At 47.7% G+C, this 21050-nt stretch overlaps 1 protein-coding gene across 1 annotated transcript in view; it reads right to left on the bottom strand.

Annotated features, from left to right (window-relative positions):
- DDRGK1 (DDRGK domain containing 1) overlaps positions 1-21050 on the bottom strand; it is a 642973-nt gene that overhangs the window by 26678 nt on the left and 595245 nt on the right. The window contains exons 2-3 of the mRNA XM_078773753.1: positions 11273-11404; positions 11028-11143 (exon numbers count right to left, since the gene is read on the bottom strand). Coding sequence (XP_078629879.1) covers positions 11028-11143; positions 11273-11404 — 248 coding nt within the window. The remainder of the gene's footprint in view (positions 1-11027; positions 11144-11272; positions 11405-21050) is intronic.

Genomic DNA, 21050 nt, shown 5'->3' with positions numbered 1-21050 from the left:
ACCCCACAGCCACAAAACACGAAATTAAAAACACCCCACAGCCACAAAATTAAAAGCAACTCAGCCACAAAACACGAAATTAAAAACACCCCACAGCCACAAAACACGAAATTAAAAACACCCCACAGCCACAAAATTAAAAGCAACTCACAGCCACAAAACACGAAATTAAAAGCAACTCACAGCCACGAAACACGAAATTAAAAACACCTCACAGCCACGAAACACGAAATTAAAAACACTTCACAGCCACGAAACACGAAATAAAAAACAACTCACAGCCACGAAACACGAAATTAAAAACACTTCACAGCCACGAAACACGAAATTAAAAACAACTCACAGCCATGAAACACGAAATTAAAAACACTTCACAGCCATGAAACACGAAATTAAAAACACCTCACAGCCACAAAACACGAAATTAAAAACACTTCACAGCCACAAAACACGAAATTAAAAACAACTCACAGCCACGAAACACGAAATTAAAAACACTTCACAGCCACAAAACACGAAATTAAAAACAACTCACAGCCACGAAACACGAAATTAAAAACAAGTCAGCCACGAAACACGAAATTAAAAACAACTCACAGCCACGAAACATGAAATTAAAAACACTTCACAGCCACAAAACACGAAATTAAAAACAACTCACAGCCACGAAACACGAAATTAAAAACACTTTACAGCCACGAAACACGAAATTAAAAACACCTCACAGCCACAAAACACGAAATTAAAAACAACTCACAGCCACGAAACACGAAATTAAAAACACTTCACAGCCACGAAACGCGAAATTAAAAACACTTCACAGCCACAAAACACGAAATTAAAAACAACTCAGCCACGAAACACGAAATTAAAAACACTTCACAGCCACGAAACACGAAATTAAAAACACCTCACAGCCACAAAACACGAAATAAAAAACAACTCAGCCACGAAACACTAAATTAAAAACACCTCAGCCACGAAACACAAAATGAAAAACACTTCACAGCCACGAAATAAAAAACACCCCACAGCCACGAAACATGAAATTAAAAACACTTCACAGCCACGAAACACGAAATTAAAAACACTTCACAGCCACAAAACACGAAATTAAAAACAACTCACAGCCACGAAACACGAAATAAAAAACACCCCACAGCCACAAAACACGAAATTAAAAACAACTCACAGCCACGAAACACGAAATTAAAAACACTTCATAGCCACAAAACACGAAATTAAAAACAACTCACAGCCAAGAAACACGAAATTAAAAACACTTCACAGCCACGAAACACGAAATTATAAACACCTCACAGCCACAAAACACGAAATAAAAAACAACTCTCAGCCACAAAACACGAAATTAAACACACTTCACAGCCACGAAATTAAAAACACTTCACAGCCACGAAACACGAAATTATAAACACCTCACAGCCACAAAACACGAAATAAAAAACACCTCACAGCCACAAAACACGAAATTAAAAACACCTCACAGCCACAAAATTAAAAACACCTCACAGCCACGTGATTTAAAAACACCTCACCACCACATCATTTTACACCTCACCACCACATAATTCAAAATACCTCACCACCACGTGATTCAAAACCACCACCATGTTATTAAAAACACTTCACAACCACAAAACACGAAATTAAAAACACCTCAAAACCACGAAATTAAAAACACCTCACAGCCACGTGATTTAAAAACACCTCACCACCACGTCATTTTACACCTCACCACCACATAATTCAAAATACCTCACCACCACATGATTCAAAACCACCACCACGTTATTAAAAACACCTCACAGCCACAAAACACGAAATTAAAAACACTTCACAGCCACAAAACACGAAATTTTAAAACCTCACAGCCACGAAATTAAAAACACCTCACAGCCACGAAATTAAAAACACCTCACAGCCACGTGATTTAAAAACACCTCACACCACGTCATTTTACACCTCACCACCATATAATTCAAAATACCTCACCACCACGTGATTCAAAACCACCACCACGTTATTAAAAACACTTCACAACCACAAAACACGAAATTAAAAACACCTCACAGCCATGTGATTTAAAAACACCTGACCACCACGTCAGTTTACACCTCACCACCACAACCCTCTCAGACCACTACATCTCAGCCAACAACAAAAAAAAAAAAAAAAAAAATATATATATATATATATACCTCAGCCATTGACAAATCTGGAATTATAATTTATTTGAGGTTCAAATTAACCCGGGACATTGTGTCAAACGATGCCTACAAGTCTGTACATACACACAACAACAACATGCATTTAAAAAACCATTTTCCCTGCTAGAGCGGGGGTTAGCCTTGCTGGTCCCCATGACAATCTTCTCCATTTTGCCCTATTTTCTGCATCTCTCCTTGTTAACCCCCTTGCCCGCATTTCTTCTTCCACCATCTTTAGCCAAGTCTTTCTCGGTCTTACCCGTCCCCTGCTTCCTTCTACATTCATTTCCATCACTCTTCTCAACCAGTCACTTTCATCCTTCCTCAACACATGACCAAACCATCTCAACCTGTTCCTCTTCACAGCATCAATCACAGGCTCTATTCCCATCATCTTTCGCAATTCATCATTTGTCTTCCTCTCTCTCAACGATACTCCACACATCCACCGAACCATTCGCATTTCCACCCTTTCCAACCTTCGTTGCTGCTCTACGTTCATTACCCATGTCTCACTCCCATAAATCATAACACTTCTCACACATGCAGCATACACCTTTCCCTTCAGCTTCAATGACACTCCCCTCATCATCAGCACGCCACTCAGTTCCCGAAACTTCTTCCATGCACATCTCACTCGAGCAACCGTTGCCGAGTCTGATCCACCTTCTCCATTCAGCATGTCTCCGAGGTAGCAAAATGTTTTCACAACTTCCAGCTTCACGCCGTCTCCAAGATCCAACTCAACATTTCCTCCATCTGCAGCTCCCTCTGTGCACACCTTACATTTGAATGTAGCTGCCACACTGGTTAATGACCCTCTCAGACCACTACATTTTTGATGAACCCACTCAGCGCACATTGTACATTGAATGGAGTTCACTCCGACACCCTTCCTACACACAGCACAGGGCCACTTCCCAGTTCTTTCCACCTCACCACATGCTTTACCACTTGCCATCACCTTCGTCTTTCCGATATTCACCTTCAGACCTTTTCTCTCCATACATTCCTTCCACGTGTTCATCTTTTCCTTCAGTCCATCCATACTTTCCGCAATCAACACCAGATCATTTGCATACAACAACTCCCACGGTAAACCCTCCTTTACGTTCTGAGCCAGCACCTCCATCACAGCTACAAATAGTAGTGGACTTAGTACCGACCCCTGATGCGCTCCCACCTTCACCTCAAACTCACCACTGTTCCCGTCCTTCGTCCTTACAGCTGTGCGCGCTCTTTTGTACATTGCCATCACTACTCTGATCAACCCTTCCTCCACTCCTAACTTCCTCAATGCCCATGTCAATACTTTGCGTGGTACCCTATCGAATGCTTTCTCCAGATCAACAAACCTAAGTCCCAAACCCAAGTCTGTACATGTGATAAATAATTAATTGTCCACAGACGAAGACTCTTCTTCTTCACGCAATAACAACTTCCAGCTTCCAGACCGTACATCCAATCATCTTCAAATTTTGCACTTGTTGTTTTTTTTGTTTGTTTTTTTTGTTGTTTTTTTAAGTCGAGGCTCGTGAAAGAGCTAACATTTATCAAACAAACAAATCAAACAAACAAGCAAACAAAGTATATAAAAAGGGGAAGAGAGAAAGACTATACTGTAGATTTGTCGCCAGTTCTCGAAAGATGTAAACGTTTCCTGCTTCGTCAGACTCCAATACTCCATCGTTTAGGAGCACGATGCGCCGCCATCTTGATCTTGGGAATGCAAAATTCTCCTGCTCTTCAAAAATAGTTAAAACAATCCACCTCAAAGGTTCGGATAATTTCGCCACTACGCCAATGTTAAGAGGATTAGCCGGGAACACCAACGTAGTTTGGTAACAGTTTGGAAACACACACGTTTATTCGCGAACGGTTATTATTCGCGAACGGCAAAACACCCACCGAAGTCTGACGAGAACCCGGAAGCAAGAGCACATGACTCAAACACTTGTTACTCTTCATGACTTCTACTACAGTAGGAAGTTTCACGTCGATCAATGAAGTGGTTCAAGGGATATAAATGTTTTTATTATTTGCGTTTAATTAACGATATCTGCCAAACCACGTGACCTATCGCAAATTCCAAAAGGACATTTTAGTAGACGGATATGCTGAACAGATTTATGAAGTTTCCCCTCGATTGGATCACAAATGAGGGAGGAGCTAGGTTTTAAATGTTTGTGCTTAAAAACGTCATAACTCTGAAACCATTTGATGTATGACATCATGCTCGCTGACTTTTTTGTTCGTCATGTGTATGCGATTCTGCCTGCAAAGTTTGGCCTCGATCTGTTAAGGCGTTTTGGAGAAAATTGGATTTTAGTGTTTTTAACTCAAAACAATATGGCGGCCGAACCACGTGACCTGTGACGTCATAATTACCATTAAAATATTCTGCAGACCGAGTCCCTCCTATGGTAAAAATTTGCTCTCATTCGGTCCAATTATTGCAGAGAAAATAGTTTTTAAAGGAAAACAGAAAAAAAAATTCCTCAAAAAATTCCTGGATCCGGAATAATTTCCTGAGCTTCACCAAAAACTAATCAATTCTTTCTTATCCCAAGTACAATCATCCCACCAACTTTCATCCAAATCCGTTCAGAACTTTTCCAGATATCTTGTTTACAAACACACACACACACACACACACACACACACACACACGAGCGAATGCATTACTCCCTGGCGGGAGTAATTAATATTGATATAACTATATTACTATAGTGAAAGCAGATCGCATAAAAAGGTGAAACGCGAACTCGTGTGAAAAATAAAATAAAAACTATGTACTATTACGTGTGTGGGGGTAGGTGATGAAATACCTTAGTCGAGGTAGAATTGTGTAGGTTTAGTGTGCTCCATATGCCGTGAAGCCACCTCAATGTATCTTTGTTCGGGCCGAATGTTTATGTAAGTGTTTATGTGTCTCCATTTGAGGGTCGGTACAAAGTGCACCACTATTTGTAGCTGTGATGGAGGTGCTGGCTCGGAATGTAAAGGAGGGTTTACCGTGGGAGTTGTTGTATGCAGATGATCTGGTGTTGATTGGGGATAGTATGGATGGACTGAAGGAGAAGATGAACAAGTGGAAGGAATGTATGGAGACAAAAGGTCTGAAGGTGAATATAGGAAAAACGAAGGTGATGGCAAGTGGTAAAGCATGTGGTGAGGTGGAAAGAACTGGGAAGTGGCCGTGTGCTGTGTGCAGGAAGGGTGTCGGAGTGAACTCCATTCAATGTACAATGTGCGCTGTGGGTTCATCAAAAATGTAGTGGTCTGAGAGGGTCATTAACCAGTGTGGCAGCTACATTCAAATGTAAGGTGTGCACAGAGGGAGCTGCAGATGGAGGAAATGTTGAGTTGGATCTTGGAGACGGCGTGAAGCTGGAAGGTGTGAAAACATTTTGCTACCAAGGAGACGTGCTGAATGGAGAAGGTGGATCAGACTCTGCAATGGTTGCTCGAGTGAGATGTGCATGGAAGAAGTTTCGGGAACTGAGTGGCGTGCTGATGAGGAGGGGAATGTCGTTGAAGCTGAAAGGAAAGGTGTATGCTGCATGTGTAAGAAGTGTTATGATTTATGGGAGCGAGACATGGGTAATGAACGTAGAGCAGCAACGAAGGCTGGAAAGGGTGGAAATTCGAATGGTTAGGTGGATGTGTGGAGTATCGTTGAGAAAGAGGAAGACAAATGATGAATTGCGACAGATGATGGGAATAGAGCCTGTGATGGATGCTGTGAAGAGAAACAGGTTGAGATGGTTTGGTCATGTGTTGAGGAAGGATGAAAGTGACTGGTTGAGAAGAGTGATGGAAATGAATGGAGAAGGAAGTAGAGGACTGGGAGACCGAGAAATACTTGGCTAAAGGTGGTGGGAGATTGGCAACTACTTTTCGGCATGTCCATCAGATTAAGAGTTGCAGAGAATTTTTTTTTCATACTGATCAGATCAAGCATTGTACTTGTCAAATTATGACATCATAATGAAGGCACCGATATCATCATTAACACATCTTATTGACATTAACACATAACAGATCTTATGTCATCATTAACATGTGGAGTACTTGACAATGAGCCATGTTTAATTTTTTTTTCCATCTACCGGTTTCGGAGAGACATAAGAGTACTGTTTTTCCAAGATGGCGTGCGTACCACGTGACCTATGACGTTATACTTATGAATAAAAATTTTTTTACAGGCCGTTACTCTTATGGTAAAATTTCATGTCAATCGGACCAACGTTTGCCGAGAAAAATAATTTTTTAAATGCAGACACATACGCCAAACGCACGGATGCAACCGCCCAACCCTGATTTTCACTTTGCGAGCACAGGGTAACGAGCACACACTCATCAATTGTGTTTGATCCATCCCTTTGAATCCAAATCACACATTTTCATCCTTACTATTTCAACTCAAAATGCCTCCCGTAAAGTTACACATGTCGTACATCCTTACTAAGTCATCTCAAAATGCCTCCGGTAAAGTCAAGCAAGTCATACATCCTTACTAAGTCATCTCAAAATGCCTCCCGTAAAGTCACACAAGTCATACATCCTTACTAAGTCATCTCAAAATGCCTCCCGTAAAGTCACGCAAGTCGTACATCCTTACTAAGTCATCTCAAAATGCCTCCCGTAAAGTCACACAAGTCGTACATCCTTACTAAGTCATCTCAAAATGCCTCCCGTAAAGTCAGGCAAGTCGTACATCCTTACTAAGTCACCTCAAAATGCCTCCCGTAAAGCCACACAAGTCGTATATCCTTACTAAGTCATCTCAAAATGCCTCCCGTAAAGTCACACAAGTCATACATCCTTACTAAGTCATCTCAAAATGCCTCCCGCAGTCACACAAGTCGTACATCTTTACTAAGTCATCTCAAAATGCCTCCCGTAAAGTCACACAAGTCATACATCCTTACTAAGTCATCTCAAAATGCCTCCCGCAGTCACACAAGTCGTACATCTTTACTAAGTCATCTCAAAATGCCTCCCGTAAAGCCACACAAGTCTTACATCCTTACTAAGTCATCTCAAAATGCCTCCCGTAAAGTCACACAAGTACATCCTTACTAAGTCATCTCAAAATGCCCCCCGTAAAGTCACACAAGTCATACATCCTCACTAAGTCATCTTAAAATGACTCCCGTAAAGTCACACAAGTCGTACATCCTTACCAAGTCATCTCAAAATGCCTCCCTTAAAGTCACGCAAGTCGTACATCCTTACTAAGTCATCTCAAAATGCCTCCCGTAAAGTCACGCAAGTCGTACATCCTTACTAAGTCATCTCAAAATGCCTCCCGTAAAGTCACGCAAGTCGTACATCCTTAGTAAGTCACCTAAAAATGCCTCCCGTAAAGTCACACAAGTCGTACATCCTCACCAAGTCATCTCAAAATGCCTCCCGTAAAGTCACACAAGTCGTACATCCTTACTAAGTCATCTCAAAATGCCTCCCGTAAAGTCACACAAGTCGTACATCCTTACTAAGTCATCTCAAAATGCCTCCCGTAAAGTCACACAAGTCGTACATCCTTTCTAAGTCATCTCAAAATGCCTCCCATAAAGTCACACAAGTCGTACATCCTTACTAAGTCATCTCAAAATGCCTCCCGTAAAGTCACGCAAGTCGTACATCCTTACTAAGTCATCTTAAAATGCCTCCCGTAAAGTCACACAAGTCGTACATCCTTACTAGGTCATCTCAAAATGGCTCCGGTAAAGTCACGCAAGTCGTACATCCTTACTATGTCATCTCAAAATGCCTCCCGTAAAGTCACACAAGTCGTACATCCTTACTAAATCATCTCAAAATGCCTCCCGTAAAGTCACACAAGTCGTACATCCTTACTAAGTCATCTCAAAATGCCTCCCGCAAAGTCACGCAAGTCGTATATCCTTAAGACATCTCAAAATGCCTCCCGTAAAGTCACGCAAGTCGTACATCCTTACTAAGTCATCTCAAAATGCCTCCCGTAAAGTCACACAAGTCATACATCCTTACCAAGTCATCTCAAAATGCCCCCCATAAAGTCTTACATCCTTACTAAGTCATCTCAAAATGCCTCCCGTAAAGTCACGCAAGTCGTACATCCTTACTAAGTCATCTCAAAATGCCTCCCGTAAAGTCACGCAAGTCGTACATCCTGACTAAGTCATCTCGAAATGCCTCCCCTAAAGTCACGCAAGTCGTACATCCTTACTAAGTCATCTCAAAATGCCTCCCGTAAAGTCACACAAGTCGTACATCCTTACTAAGTCATCTCAAAATGCCTCCCGTAAAGTCACACAAGTCGTACATCCTTACCAAGTCATCTCAAAATGCCTCCCGTAAAGTCACGCAAGTCGTACATCCTTACTAAGTCATCTCAAAATGCCTCCCGTAAAGTCACGCAAGTCGTACATCCTTTGTAAGTCACCTAAAAATGCCTCCCGTAAAGTCACACAAGTCGTACATCCTCACTAAGTCACCTCAAAATGCCTCCCATAAAGTCACGCAAGTCGTACATCCTTACTAAGTCATCTCAAAATGCCTCCCGTAAAGTCACGCAAGTCGTACATCCTTACTAAGTCACCTCAAAATGCCTCCCGTAAAGTCACGCAAGTTGTACATCCTTACTAAGTCATCTCAAAATGCCTCCCGGAAAGTCACACAAGTCGTACATCCTTACTAAGTCACCTCGAAATGCCTCCCGGAAAGTCACACAAGTCGTACATCCTTACTAAGTCACCTCAAAATGCCTCCCGGAAAGTCACACAAGTCGTACATCCTTACTAAGTCATCTCAAAATGCCTCCCATAAAGTCACGCAAGTCGTACATCCTTGCTAAGTCACCTCGAAATGCCTCCCGTAAAGTCACGCAAGTCGTACACAACAGATTTTTAAAGTTGGAATTTGTTAAGTTTTCCGAGTAAAAATGGCGGCGATATGACTGTACTGCTTTGCACAGGAAGCACGGTGTCAGTGAGAAACGTGTTCGAGACTGGCAAAATGTCATGTGCTATGGAGCCAGTGCCGATATCGATTCTGTAGCTTGTTATAAATACTGTACCTCTATATGATAAAAAACGTGTTAAAAAACTATTTATATTCCAATAACAAAGTAATTCAAATAATATGCACAAAACAGCTAATTAATATTCATGATCCTGGAAGTACCAGTAGCTTGTGATGCGTTGTGAGTGTCATGGGGGGAATGAACATCACGATTGTTCTGAAAGACAGTTTTGATAATAGGCTATGAGCCAGACCCCCCAAATTGACCGGTCGGTACCATACAGATGGAGTAAGGCTCATTGTGATTTTTAGCAAGATATATGTCCCTAGATATGAAAAAAAAGTGATAGCAGTGTATAACTCTCGGCCATCTCTGTGTTATCACCCGAAATATTATTATACGCCCGCTTCGCTTCGCCAAAAAATGTGATATTTGCTAAAATTGGAATAAATATGTTTTTAAGGACCACAGAGTGCCGAGATCGAGATCGAGATCGTATTTGTTCGAGAGATCATGATAAACCTAGAGTGTGGAGCAAGTTTGCATGCATTGTGAAATATAATGTAGCTGATGTTACAAACCTACTTTAGGATACTAGCTAATACCAAAAATTACACTGAGATACCAAAAGTAGTAGACGAATAAACCTAAAATGTTCAAAAGCTATGTTTCGTTCCAAAATATCAAAATTAGGGGGTATGGTTGAACATATTTTGAACTTTGCCAAAATATGTGCCCCAAACAACCACCATATTACAAAGTAATGATATACAGTATTCCAATGCAGTGGTTCCTTGCAAAGATTTTGAGGGGTCAAATGTTACTCTGGGAGTTTTCATTTTTGAAATATTGACAAAAATGTACAATGTGAATTCTGAACTCGAAGCGATTTCGACCACTTTTTCACTAAATTTAACATATTTTTTGTCATTATATCAATATTTTGATAAATAACCCCCACAAATGTTCTATATTTCTATTACTATATTAGTTGGCATCCAGTATGCAAATTATTGGCACTCTGTGGTCCTTAAAAACATATTTATTCCAATTTTAGCAAATATCACATTTTTTGGCGAAGCGAAGCAGGCATATGATAATATTTCGGGTGATAACACAGAGATGGCCGAGAGTTATACACTATCACTTTTTTTCATATCTAGGGACATATATCTTGCTAAAAATCACAATGAGCCTTACTCCATCTGTATGGTACCGACCAACCCCCTTGGCTCATAGCCTATAACTATCATGGTTGCTTTAGCTTCGCTTATACTGCAAATAGACTTGTCTATGAATGAAGGAAAGAAAGATGGGAAAATTAGCCGAATCGACTTGTACTCCACATCAACTTGTAGGCCGAAAAATACAGCCTATTGTGAAGAAAAAATAATAATAATAATAATAATAATAATAATAAAACAAATAAACAAAAAAATAATAAATTTAAAACTATATAAAAAAATATAAATAAATAAATTAACTTGTCGGCCTCCCCCTTACCTTATTCCCGTTTTCTCATCTTTTGCCCAAATTTCATAAACTCTGCTTTTCATCCTTAACCTTTCAACTTCCCATCTTCTTTACAATTGTTACTTTTTAATGCAATAATCCTCCCTCCCTATGCTCGTGCACTTATTGAACCAAGTCCATTGATCAGAGGTATCCATTGGTGTGTAAGCTTGGCCAAACCGAGACCTGTCGGCTGAGCCGTGTACACCAATGTATGCAGAACATTCCTCAATAGGAACATTTTCCTGGACAAATAAAACTCCAGACAGCGTTACCTCACGTTGCGCCTTCTTCTGCTGCTTCTCCTGGAGCTTCTTCAGCTTTTTGGCCCCGATACGACCTTCCGCAGGGGCCTCGCCTCCCACATTGGCATCGTCGTCGGCATGTTCTTCTATGGCACAAGTACACACAGCGAGGAGAGTTGGGACAACCCAAGAGGTAGGGGAGGAGGAAGAGGAATGGCGAGATGGATCGTTACGAAGAACGTGAACGTACTGACTACTAACTACTAACTACGAACCCTCATGCGCATCGTGGGCGGCAAGTAGTTGCTGGGCCTGGTGACGCTGACGGAGAGACCGAGCACGACGGGGAGCACGGACCACAGCCTCCTGAGGTGCTTCTGGTTCTGCCTCGGCAGCTTCTTGAAACGCTGTGGCATGGAATTACATGTCGACGAAGAACAAGGTTAAAATGTCCGACTCAAGACGTGGATTAAATGGTCAAGCTAGCATGATGAAATGACACAGCGCATGCTATGCAATAGCATAGACTATAATAATAATAATGATAATAATAATAATAATAATTCATTTATTTATTTATTTTATATAGCGCTTTTCATGAAGCCCAAAGGCACTTTGACAGAGTGGAAAACATAATGCATAACAATACATGAAAACAACAATTGCAAAAAGACAAGAATCAATAGGGAAATATTTAAAGCAAAAGGAGGGAGAAGGAGAAGAGATAGTCAGGGGTTAAATGCTGTGGGTTGAATGTTGAATGCAGTGTTGAACAGGTGGGTCTTTAGTGATGTTTTGAATGTGGTGAGTGAGGAGGAGTCTCTGATGGTGTGAGGTAGTGAGTTCCAGAGGGTGGGAGCAGCGATGGAGAAGGCCCTGTCCCCCCAGGATCTGAATTTGGTCCGGATGGAGGGGGTCAGGAGGTTGGTACCAGCAGAGCGGAGGTTGCGGGTGGGAGTGTGTCTGGAGAGGAGGTCAGCCAGGTAGGATGGGGCCAGGTTATGGAGGGCTTTGTATGTCAAGAGGAGGATTTTGTACTGGATTCTCTGGGGGATGGGGAGCCAGTGAAGCTTGTAAAGGACGGGGGTGATGTGGTCACGGGTCCGGGAATGGGTGAGTAGACGGGCAGCGGAGTTCTGAATGTATTGGAGTTTATTGGTGATTTTTGAGGGTGAACCATAGAGGAGGCTATTGCAGTAGTCCAGACGGGAGGTGATGAAGGCGTGGATGAGGGTTTCTGCAGCCGTGGAGGAGAGGGATGAGCGGAGACGGGCAATGTTTTTCAGGTGAAAGAAGGCTGACTTTGTGATCTGTTTTGTGTATTTGTCGAAGGAGAGGGTTTGGTCAAAGATGACGCCAGGATTCCGGATGTGAGGGGAGGTGGATAATGGGATACCGTCGATGTTGAGGGCAAAGTTATGGGTGGATTTTGTGAGCGTTTTTGGGCCAATGATGATTATTTCAGATTTATCACAGTTAAGCTTGAGGAAGTTGATTTGAAGCCAGGATTTTATTTCAGTGATGCAGTTTGTCAGGATAGAGTGGGTGTCGGTGGAGACGGACTTGGTGGAGATGAAAAGCTGGATGTCATCGGCGAAGCAGTGGAATTGGAGACCATGACGGCGGATTAAGTGACCGAGGGGGGACAGGTAAAGGATGAAGAGGAGGGGGCCAAGAACTGAACCTTGGGGGACACCTTGGGGGAGGGGAGCAGTGGGGGATTTGCAGTTATTGATGGAGACTAGGGCATGCCCGTACGTGGGTGCCCGTTCCTTGCCAAAAAAAAAAAAAAACGCTACCCGTACGCTCTACCCCGCCCGTACGCCCGTAAACAAAAAAAACAACGCTCTTCGCTTCCGCCCTTCGCTCTGACTGAATTGGGAGAAATAATGCGCATAAGAAATCGAGAAATTATTATTTTCTCCGGAAGAAATCGAATTACGAACCGTAATGGCGCACGCGCTCGGCTCGGCTCGCTCTCACATCGGCCACGCCTACGCAACAACGCGTTCTGTGATTGGCTGCCGGAAGTGCAGTCTTCACTGTCCGGAAGGTCGCATATCGCAGTTACGATGAATCGCAAATTAGTTTTAATTAGTTTTAAAACATAGTTGAACGCCAACATAGTTTGCCAATGTGAAATAAATGAATACGCTCTCAAATGTGCCGTCCGAGGCAGAGTCTGTTCGCCACGTTCGGCACACGTGATAGCTCGCTGCTCTCTGATTGGTTGAATCGTTTTTTGGACATAGCTCGGTAACTACTTCTCCGATTAATATGAAACCTTGAAAAGGCACATCCTCGGGTCCCCAGCAATATACCTGGCAAGTTTCAAGTATATCGGACCCGTGGTTGTCGAGAAACAGCGGTCACAGACATACAGACAAACAAACATACACACAGAGATTACTGGAATTATAGATAGAATGGAGATGAACTGGCGTCTGTCAGAGAGGTATGATTTAATCCAAGAGAGGGCAGTGCCGGTAACGTTAAAGGTGGATTCAAGTCGGGTGAGGAGGATGGTGTGATCGATGGTGTCAAAGGCAGCGCTGAGGTCGAGGAGGACGAGAATGTTGAGGTTGCCAGCATCAGAGGAGAGGAGAAGGTCGTTGGTGATTTTGAGGAGAGCAGTTTCAGTACTGTGGTTGGAGCGGAATTCGGATTGGAATGTTTCATACAGGTTATTGGCAGAGAGGTGATGTTTGAGTTGAGTGGCTACAGCGCGTTCCAAAACTTTTGACAGAAAGGGTAGGTTGGAGATGGGTCTGAAGTTGTTTAGGGTGTCAGGGTTTAGACCAGGTTTTTTTAGAATGGGGGTAACAGCAGCAATTTTGAGGGAAGGTGGGACGATGCCTGTAGACAGGGAGGAGTTTATTGTTGCAATGATAAGTGGAGAGAGAGCAGGGAGGGAGGCCTTGACAAAGCTGGAGGGGATGGGGTCAAGAGTGCAGGTGGCAGTTTTCATTCCTATGAGGAGTTCAGAGAGGTCAGTAGGGGAGATTGGGGAGAACCGAGACAGGGGATGGCAGGACAAGGGGGGCAGGTGGTTGGAGGGGGAGCGGGTGCGGCGGTGGTCAAGCTGTTGTAGATGTTGTCAATTTTGCGTTGGAAGAAAGAGAGGAAGGAGATGCAGTTGTCTACTGTGAATGACTGGGTGGTGGTGTTCAGGGGGCGGAGGAGTTTGTTTATTGTCGAGAAGAGTGCTTTTGGGTTTCCGGAGCCAGAGTGGATAATTTGAAAGTAGTAGGCGGTGCGGGCGCGGGAGAGGGCATCTTTGTAGTGTTGTAGGTGGTCCTTGTAGGCTTGGGAGTGAACTGTGAGACCTGTTTTATTGCGGAGTCTTTCAAGTTGGCGAGCACGAGTTTTCATCAGGCGGAGTTCAGGGGTAAACCAGGGAGCAGAATGGGTGAAAGAAACTGTTTTGGTTTTTACAGGCGCAAGCTGGTCAAGGCAGGAGGAGAGAGTGTGATTGTAGTAGTCAGTGAGGTTGGAAGGGGTGTGGAGGTCAACGAAGGGAGAAGTGGACATTTTTTCAGAGAGGGTGGATGAGAATGAGGTAGGTGAAAGAGCGTTTAGCTTACGGAAGTTGATAGTGCGATAATGCCTTGGTGCTGGGGTGGGGATGTTGATGGTCATAGTGATAGCTAAGTGGTCAGAGAGGGAGAGGTCGGAGCCAGAGAGATTTTTTTTATTTTTTTTTATTGTTTTTTTGTATACTGAATCGAGGCTCGTGAAAGAGCTGACAACCGCGAGGGAAAGACAGCACAGGGGGACCGCGAGGGAAAGACAGCACAGGGGGACCGCGAGGGAAAGACAGCACAGGGGGACCGTGAGGGAAAGACAGCACAGGGGGACCGCGAGGGAAAGACAGCACAGGGGGACCGCGAGGGAAAGACAGCACAGGGGGACCGCGAGGGAAAGACAGCACAGGGGGACCGCGAGGGAAAGACAGCACAGGGGGACCGCGAGGGAAAGACAGCACAGGGGGACCGCGAGGGAAAGACAGCACAGGGGGACCGCGAGGGAAAGACAGCACAGGGGGACCGCGAGGGAAAGACAGCACAGGGGGACCGCGAGGGAAAGACAGCACAGGGGGACCGCGAGGGAAAGACAGCACAGGGGGACCGCGAGGGAAAGACAGCACAGGGGGACCGCGAGGGAAAGACAGCACAGGGGGACCGCGAGGGAAAGACAGCACAGGGGGACCGCGAGGGAAAGACAGCACAGGGGGACCGCGAGGGAAAGACAGCACAGGGGGACCGCGAGGGAAAGACAGCACAGGGGGACCGCGAGGGAAAGACAGCACAGGGGGACCGCGAGGGAAAGACAGCACAGGGGGACCGCGAGGGAAAGACAGCACAGGGGGACCGCGAGGGAAAGACAGCACAGGGGGACCGCGAGGGAAAGACAGCACAGGGGGACCGTGAGGGAAAGACAGCACAGGGGGACCGCGAGGGAAAGACAGCACAGGGGGACCGCGAGGGAAAGACAGCACAGGGGGACCGCGAGGGAAAGACAGCACAGGGGGACCGCGAGGGAAAGACAGCACAGGGGGACCGCGAGGCAAAGACACAACAGGGGGACCACGAGGGAAAGACAGCACAGGGGGACCGCGAGGGAAAGACAGCACAGGGGGACCGCGAGGGAAAGACAGCACAGGGGGACCGCGAGGGAAAGACATCACAGGGGGACCGCGAGGGAAAGACAGCACAGGGGGACCGCGAGGGAAAGACAGCACAGGGGGACCGCGAGGGAAAGACAGCACAGGGGGACCGCGAGGGAAAGACAGCACAGGGGGACCGCGAGGGAAAGACAGCACAGGGGGACCGCGAGGGAAAGACAGCACAGGGGGACCGCGAGGGAAAGACAGCACAGGGGGACCGCGAGGGAAAGACAGCACAGGGGGACCGCGAGGGAAAGACAGCACAGGGGGACCGCGAGGGAAAGACAGCACAGGGGGACCGCGAGGGAAAGACAGCACAGGGGGACCGCGAGGGAAAGACAGCACAGGGGGACCGCGAGGGACAGACAGCACAGGGGGACCGCGAGGGAAAGACAGCACAGGGGGACCGCGAGGGAAAGACAGCACAGGGGGACCGCGAGGGAAAGACAGCACAGGGGGACCGTGAGGGAAAGACAGCACAGGGGGACCCTGAGGGAAAGACAGCACAGGGGGACCGCGAGGGAAAGACAGTACAGGGGGACCACGAGGGAAAGACAGCACAGGGGGACCGTGAGGCAAAGACACAACAGGGGGACCGTGAGGGAAAGACAGCACAGGGGGACCGCGAGGGAAAGACAGCACAGGGGGACCGCGAGGGAAAGACATCACAGGGGGACCGCGAGGGAAAGACAGCACAGGGGGACCGCGAGGGAAAGACAGCACAGGGGGACCGCGAGGGAAAGACAGCACAGGGGGACCGCGAGGGAAAGACAGCACAGGGGGACCGCGAGGGAAAGAGAGCACAGGGGGACCGCGAGGGAATGACAGCACAGGGGGACCGAGAGGGAAAGACAGCACAGGGGGACCGCGAGGGAAAGACAGCACAGGGGGACCGCGAGGGAAAGACAGCACAGGGGGACCGCGAGGGAAAGACAGCACAGGGGGACCGCGAGGGAAAGACAGCACAGGGGGACCGCGAGGGAAAGACAGCACAGGGGGACCGTGAGGGAATGACAGCACAGGGGGACCGAGAGGGAAAGACAGCACAGGGGGACCGCGAGGGAAAGACAGCACAGGGGGACCGCGAGGGAAAGACAGCACAGGGGGACCGCGAGGGAAAGACAGCACAGGGGGACCGCGAGGGAAAGACAGCACAGGGGGACCGCGAGGGAAAGACAGCACAGGGGGACCGCGAGGGAATGACAGCACAGGGGGACCGCGAGGGAAAGACAGCACAGGGGGACCGTGAGGGAAAGACAGCACAGGGGGACCGCGAGGGAAAGACAGCACAGGGGGACCGCGAGGGAATGACAGCACAGGGGGACCGAGAGGGAAAGACAGCACAGGGGGACCGCGAGGGAAAGACAGCACAGGGGGACCGCGAGGGAAAGACAGCACAGGGGGACCGTGAGGGAAAGACAGCACAGGGGGACCGCGAGGGAAAGACAGCACAGGGGGACCGCGAGGGAAAGACAGCACAGGGGGACCACGAGGGAAAGACAGCACAGGGGGACCCCGAGGGAAAGACAACACAGGTGGACCGCGAGGGAAAGATGGTGCAAATTTAATCCAGTGGAGCAGACAAGGTCCAAAATGTGACCACGGATATGGGTAGGAAAGTCGACATGTTGAGTGAGGTTAAAGCAGGTGAGTAAATCAGTGAAGTCAGTGGTTATTGTGGAGTCAGTGGACTTGTGGACTTGTGGATTGTGGACTACTCACCTTTCACATCTGGAAAACATCTGTTGAAGAATTAAGTGGTGGGAATTCTGGCTGTATAGAATTCCAAAGTGTACATTTCACTGCTCATTAGATTCATTCACCTTGCACTATTTTACCGGTGAATCGATTTCCTTTTCCTATTTTACCGGTAAATCGACTTCCTTTCCTGCTTTGCCAGCAAATCGATTTCCTTTTCCTATTTTAGCGGTAAATCGACTTCCTTTCCTGTTTTGCCGGCAACGCGATTTCTTTTTCCTATTTTACCGGTAAAGCGGTTTCCTTTCTTGTTCCGCCGGTGAATCGATTTCCTTTCCCTATTTTGCCGGTGAATCGATTTCCTTTCCTGTTTTGCCGGCGAAATGATTTCTTTTTCCTATTTTCCCGGTAAAGCGATTTCCTTCCTTGTTTTGCCGGTGAATCGATTTCCTTTCCTTATTTTACCGGTGAATAGATTTCCTTTCCTATTTTACCGGTGAATCGATTTTCTTTTCCTATTTTACCGGTGCAGAGGTTGAGGGAGGTTTGATACCAAGTGACATGACGATACATTAACTAATAAAATTAAGTTGTTGGTAAACCAGCTTTAAGGTAAGTACAACAGGTACCGGTTAAAATAAAAAGGAAAACAGGATACAAGCTAATCTCATGGGAATCTCACACCTGTGCAATCCCAAGTGTCACCTGCCACCAAATGCTTTGATGAAACTATTGTAATAATTTGATGGCAGTTAATGAAAGATGTTATTACTTCTCTGTGCATTTTGTAGGAAGAATGATCCCATCAGTACATGACATTGAAATGAAACTCAGTATTTTGACTTTTACTTGATATTTCCAGCCATGATTTATAACTGGGGCAACAAAGCAAGGAACCTGGCTCGAAACAGACAACCTACTTTCAGGTGACATCAGTATAATTGCTAGAGGGGAGAGGTGGAAGGGGAAAAGAATGGGGTGGGAGAAAGAGGCGGGTGGGAGAAAGAGGCGGGTGGGAGAAAGAGGCGGGTGGGAGAAAGAGGCGGGTGGGAGAAAGAGGCGGGTGGGAGGGGTGGGAGAAAGAGGAGGATGGGAGGGGTGGGAGAAAGAGGAGGATGGGAGGGGTGGGAGAAAGAGATGGGAGGAGTGGGAGAAAAAGGAGGATGAGAGAAAGAGGAGGATGGGAAGGGTGGGAGCAAGGAGGGTGGGAGAAAGGAGGGTGGGAGAAAGGAGGGTGGGAGAAAGGAGGGTGGGAGAAAGGAGGGTGGGAGGGTGGGAGAAAGGAGGGTGGGAGGGTGGGAGAAAGGAGGGTGGGAGGATGGGAGGGTGGGAGAAAGGAGGGTGGGAGAAAGGAGGGTGGGAGGTAGGGAGAAAGGAGGGTGGGAGAAAGGAGGGTGGGAGAAAGGAGGGTGGGAGAAAGGAGGGTGGGAGAAAGGAGGGTGGGAGAAAGGAGGGTGGGAGAGTGGGAGAAAGGAGGGGTGGGAGGGTGGGAGAAAGGAGGATGGGAGGGTGGGAGAAAGGAGGATGGGAGAAAGGAGGATGGAGAAAGGAGGGTGGAGAAAGGAGGATGGGAGGGTGGGAGAAAGGAGGGTGGGAGGGTGGGATAAAGGAGGGTGGGAGGGTGGGAGAAAGGAGGGTGGGAGGGTGGGAGAAAGGAGGGTGGGAGGGTGGGAGGGTGGGAGAAAGGAGGATGGGAGGGTGGGAGAAAGGAGGGTGGGAGGGTGGGAGAAAGGAGGGTGGGAGAAAGGAGGGTGGGAGGATGGGGAGAAAGGAGAAGGGAGGGTGGGAGGGGTGGGGAAAGAGGATGATGGGAGGGGTGGGAGTGGTGGGAGGAGTGGGAGAAAGAGGATGATGGGAGGGGTGGGAGAAAGAGGATGATGGGAGGGGTGGGAGGAGTGGGAGAAAGAGGATGATGGGAGGGGTGGGAGGGGTGGGAGAAAGAGGATGATGGGAGGGGTGGGAGGAGTGGGAGAAAGAGGATGATGGGAGGGGTGGGAGAAAGAGGATGATGGGAGGAGTGGGAGAAAGAGGATGATGGGAGGGGTGGGAGAAAGAGGATGATGGGAGGGGTGGGAGGGGTGGGAGAAAGAGGATGATGGAGGGGTGGGAGGGGTGGGAGAAAGAGGATGATGGGAGGGGTGGGAGAAAGAGGATGATGGGAGGGGTGGGAGGGGTGGGAGAAAGAGGATGATGGGAGGGGTGGGAGAAAGAGGATGATGGGAGGGGTGGGAGAAAGAGGATGATGGGAGGGGTGGGAGAAAGAGGATGATGGGAGGGGTGGGAGAAAGAGGATGATGGGAGGGGTGGGAGAAAGAGGATGATGGGAGGGGTGGGAGAAAGAGGATGATGGAGGGGTGGGAGAAAGAGGATGATGGGAGGGGTGGGAGAAAGAGGATAATGGGAGGGGTGGAAGGGGTGGGAGAAAGAGGATGATGGGAGGGGTGGGAGGAGTGGGAGGGAGGGAGGGGGTGGGAGAAAGAGGATGATGGGAGGGGTGGGAGAAAGAGGATGATGGGAGGGGTGGAAGAGGATGATGGGAGGGGTGGGAGGGGTGGGAGAAAGAGGATGGTGGGAGAAAGAGGATGATGGGAGGCGTGGGAGGGGTGGGAGAAAGATGATGATGGGAGGGGTGGGAGGGGGTGGGAGAAAGAGGATGATGGGAGGGGTGGGAGAAAGAGGATGATGGGAGGGGTGGAAGAAAGAGGATGATGGGAGGGGTGGGAGAAAGAGGATGATGGGAGGGGTGGGAGAAAGAGGATGATGGGAGGGGTGGGAGGGGTGGGAGGGGTGGGAGAAAGAGGATGATGGGAGGGGTGGGAGGGGTGGGAGAAAGAGGATGATGGGAGGGGTGGGAGGAAGAGGATGATGGGAGGGGTGGAGAAAGAGGATGATGGGAGGGTGGGAGAAGAGGATGATGGGAGGGGTGGGAGAAAAAGGGTGATAGGAGGGGTGGGGAGAAAGAGGATGATGGGAGGGATGGGAGGGGGGTGGGAGAAGAGGATGATGGGAGGAATGGGTGGGGTGGGAGAAAGAGGATGATGGGAGGGGTGGGAGAAAGAGGATGATGGGCGGGATGGGAGGGTGGGAGAAAGAGAATGATGGGAGGGGTGGGAGGGGTGGGAGAAAGAGGGATGATGGGAGGGGTGGGAGGAGTGGGAGGGGTGGGAGAAAGAGGGTGATGGGAGGGGTGGGAGGGGGTGGGAGAAAGAGGCTGATGGGAGGGGTGGGAGGGGTGGGAGAAGAGGCTGATGGGAGGGGTGGGAGGGGTGGGAGAAGAGGCTGATGGGAGGGGTGGGAGGGGTGGGAGAAAGAGGATGATGGGAGGGGTGGGAAAGAGGCTGATGGGAGGGGTGGGAGGGGTGGGAGAAAGAGGCTGATGGAGGGTGGAGGAGTGGGAGGGGTGGGAAAAGAGGTGATGGGAGGGGTGGGAGGGGTGGGAGAAAGAGGCTGATGGAGGGGTGGGAGGGGTGGGAGAAAGAGGATGATGGGGGGTGGGAGGGGTGGGAGAAAGAGGATGATGGGAGGGGTGGAGAAAGAGGCTGATGGGAGGGGGTGGGAGGGGTGGAGAAAGAGGATGATGGGAGGGGTGGGAGGGGTGGGAGAAAGAGGATGATGGGAGGGTGGAGGGGTGGGAGAAAGAGGATGATGGGAGGGGTGGGAGAAAGAGGATGATGGAGGGGTGGGAGAAG

The sequence above is a fragment of the Myxine glutinosa genome, chromosome 3 (genome assembly GCF_964187855.1).
Source record: "Myxine glutinosa chromosome 3, kmMyxGlut1.1, whole genome shotgun sequence".
NCBI classification, from domain to species: Eukaryota; Metazoa; Chordata; class Myxini; order Myxiniformes; family Myxinidae; genus Myxine; species Myxine glutinosa.
The sequence above is the reverse complement of the archived record's forward strand: the minus strand, read 5'-3'. Positions and strand labels throughout refer to the sequence as shown.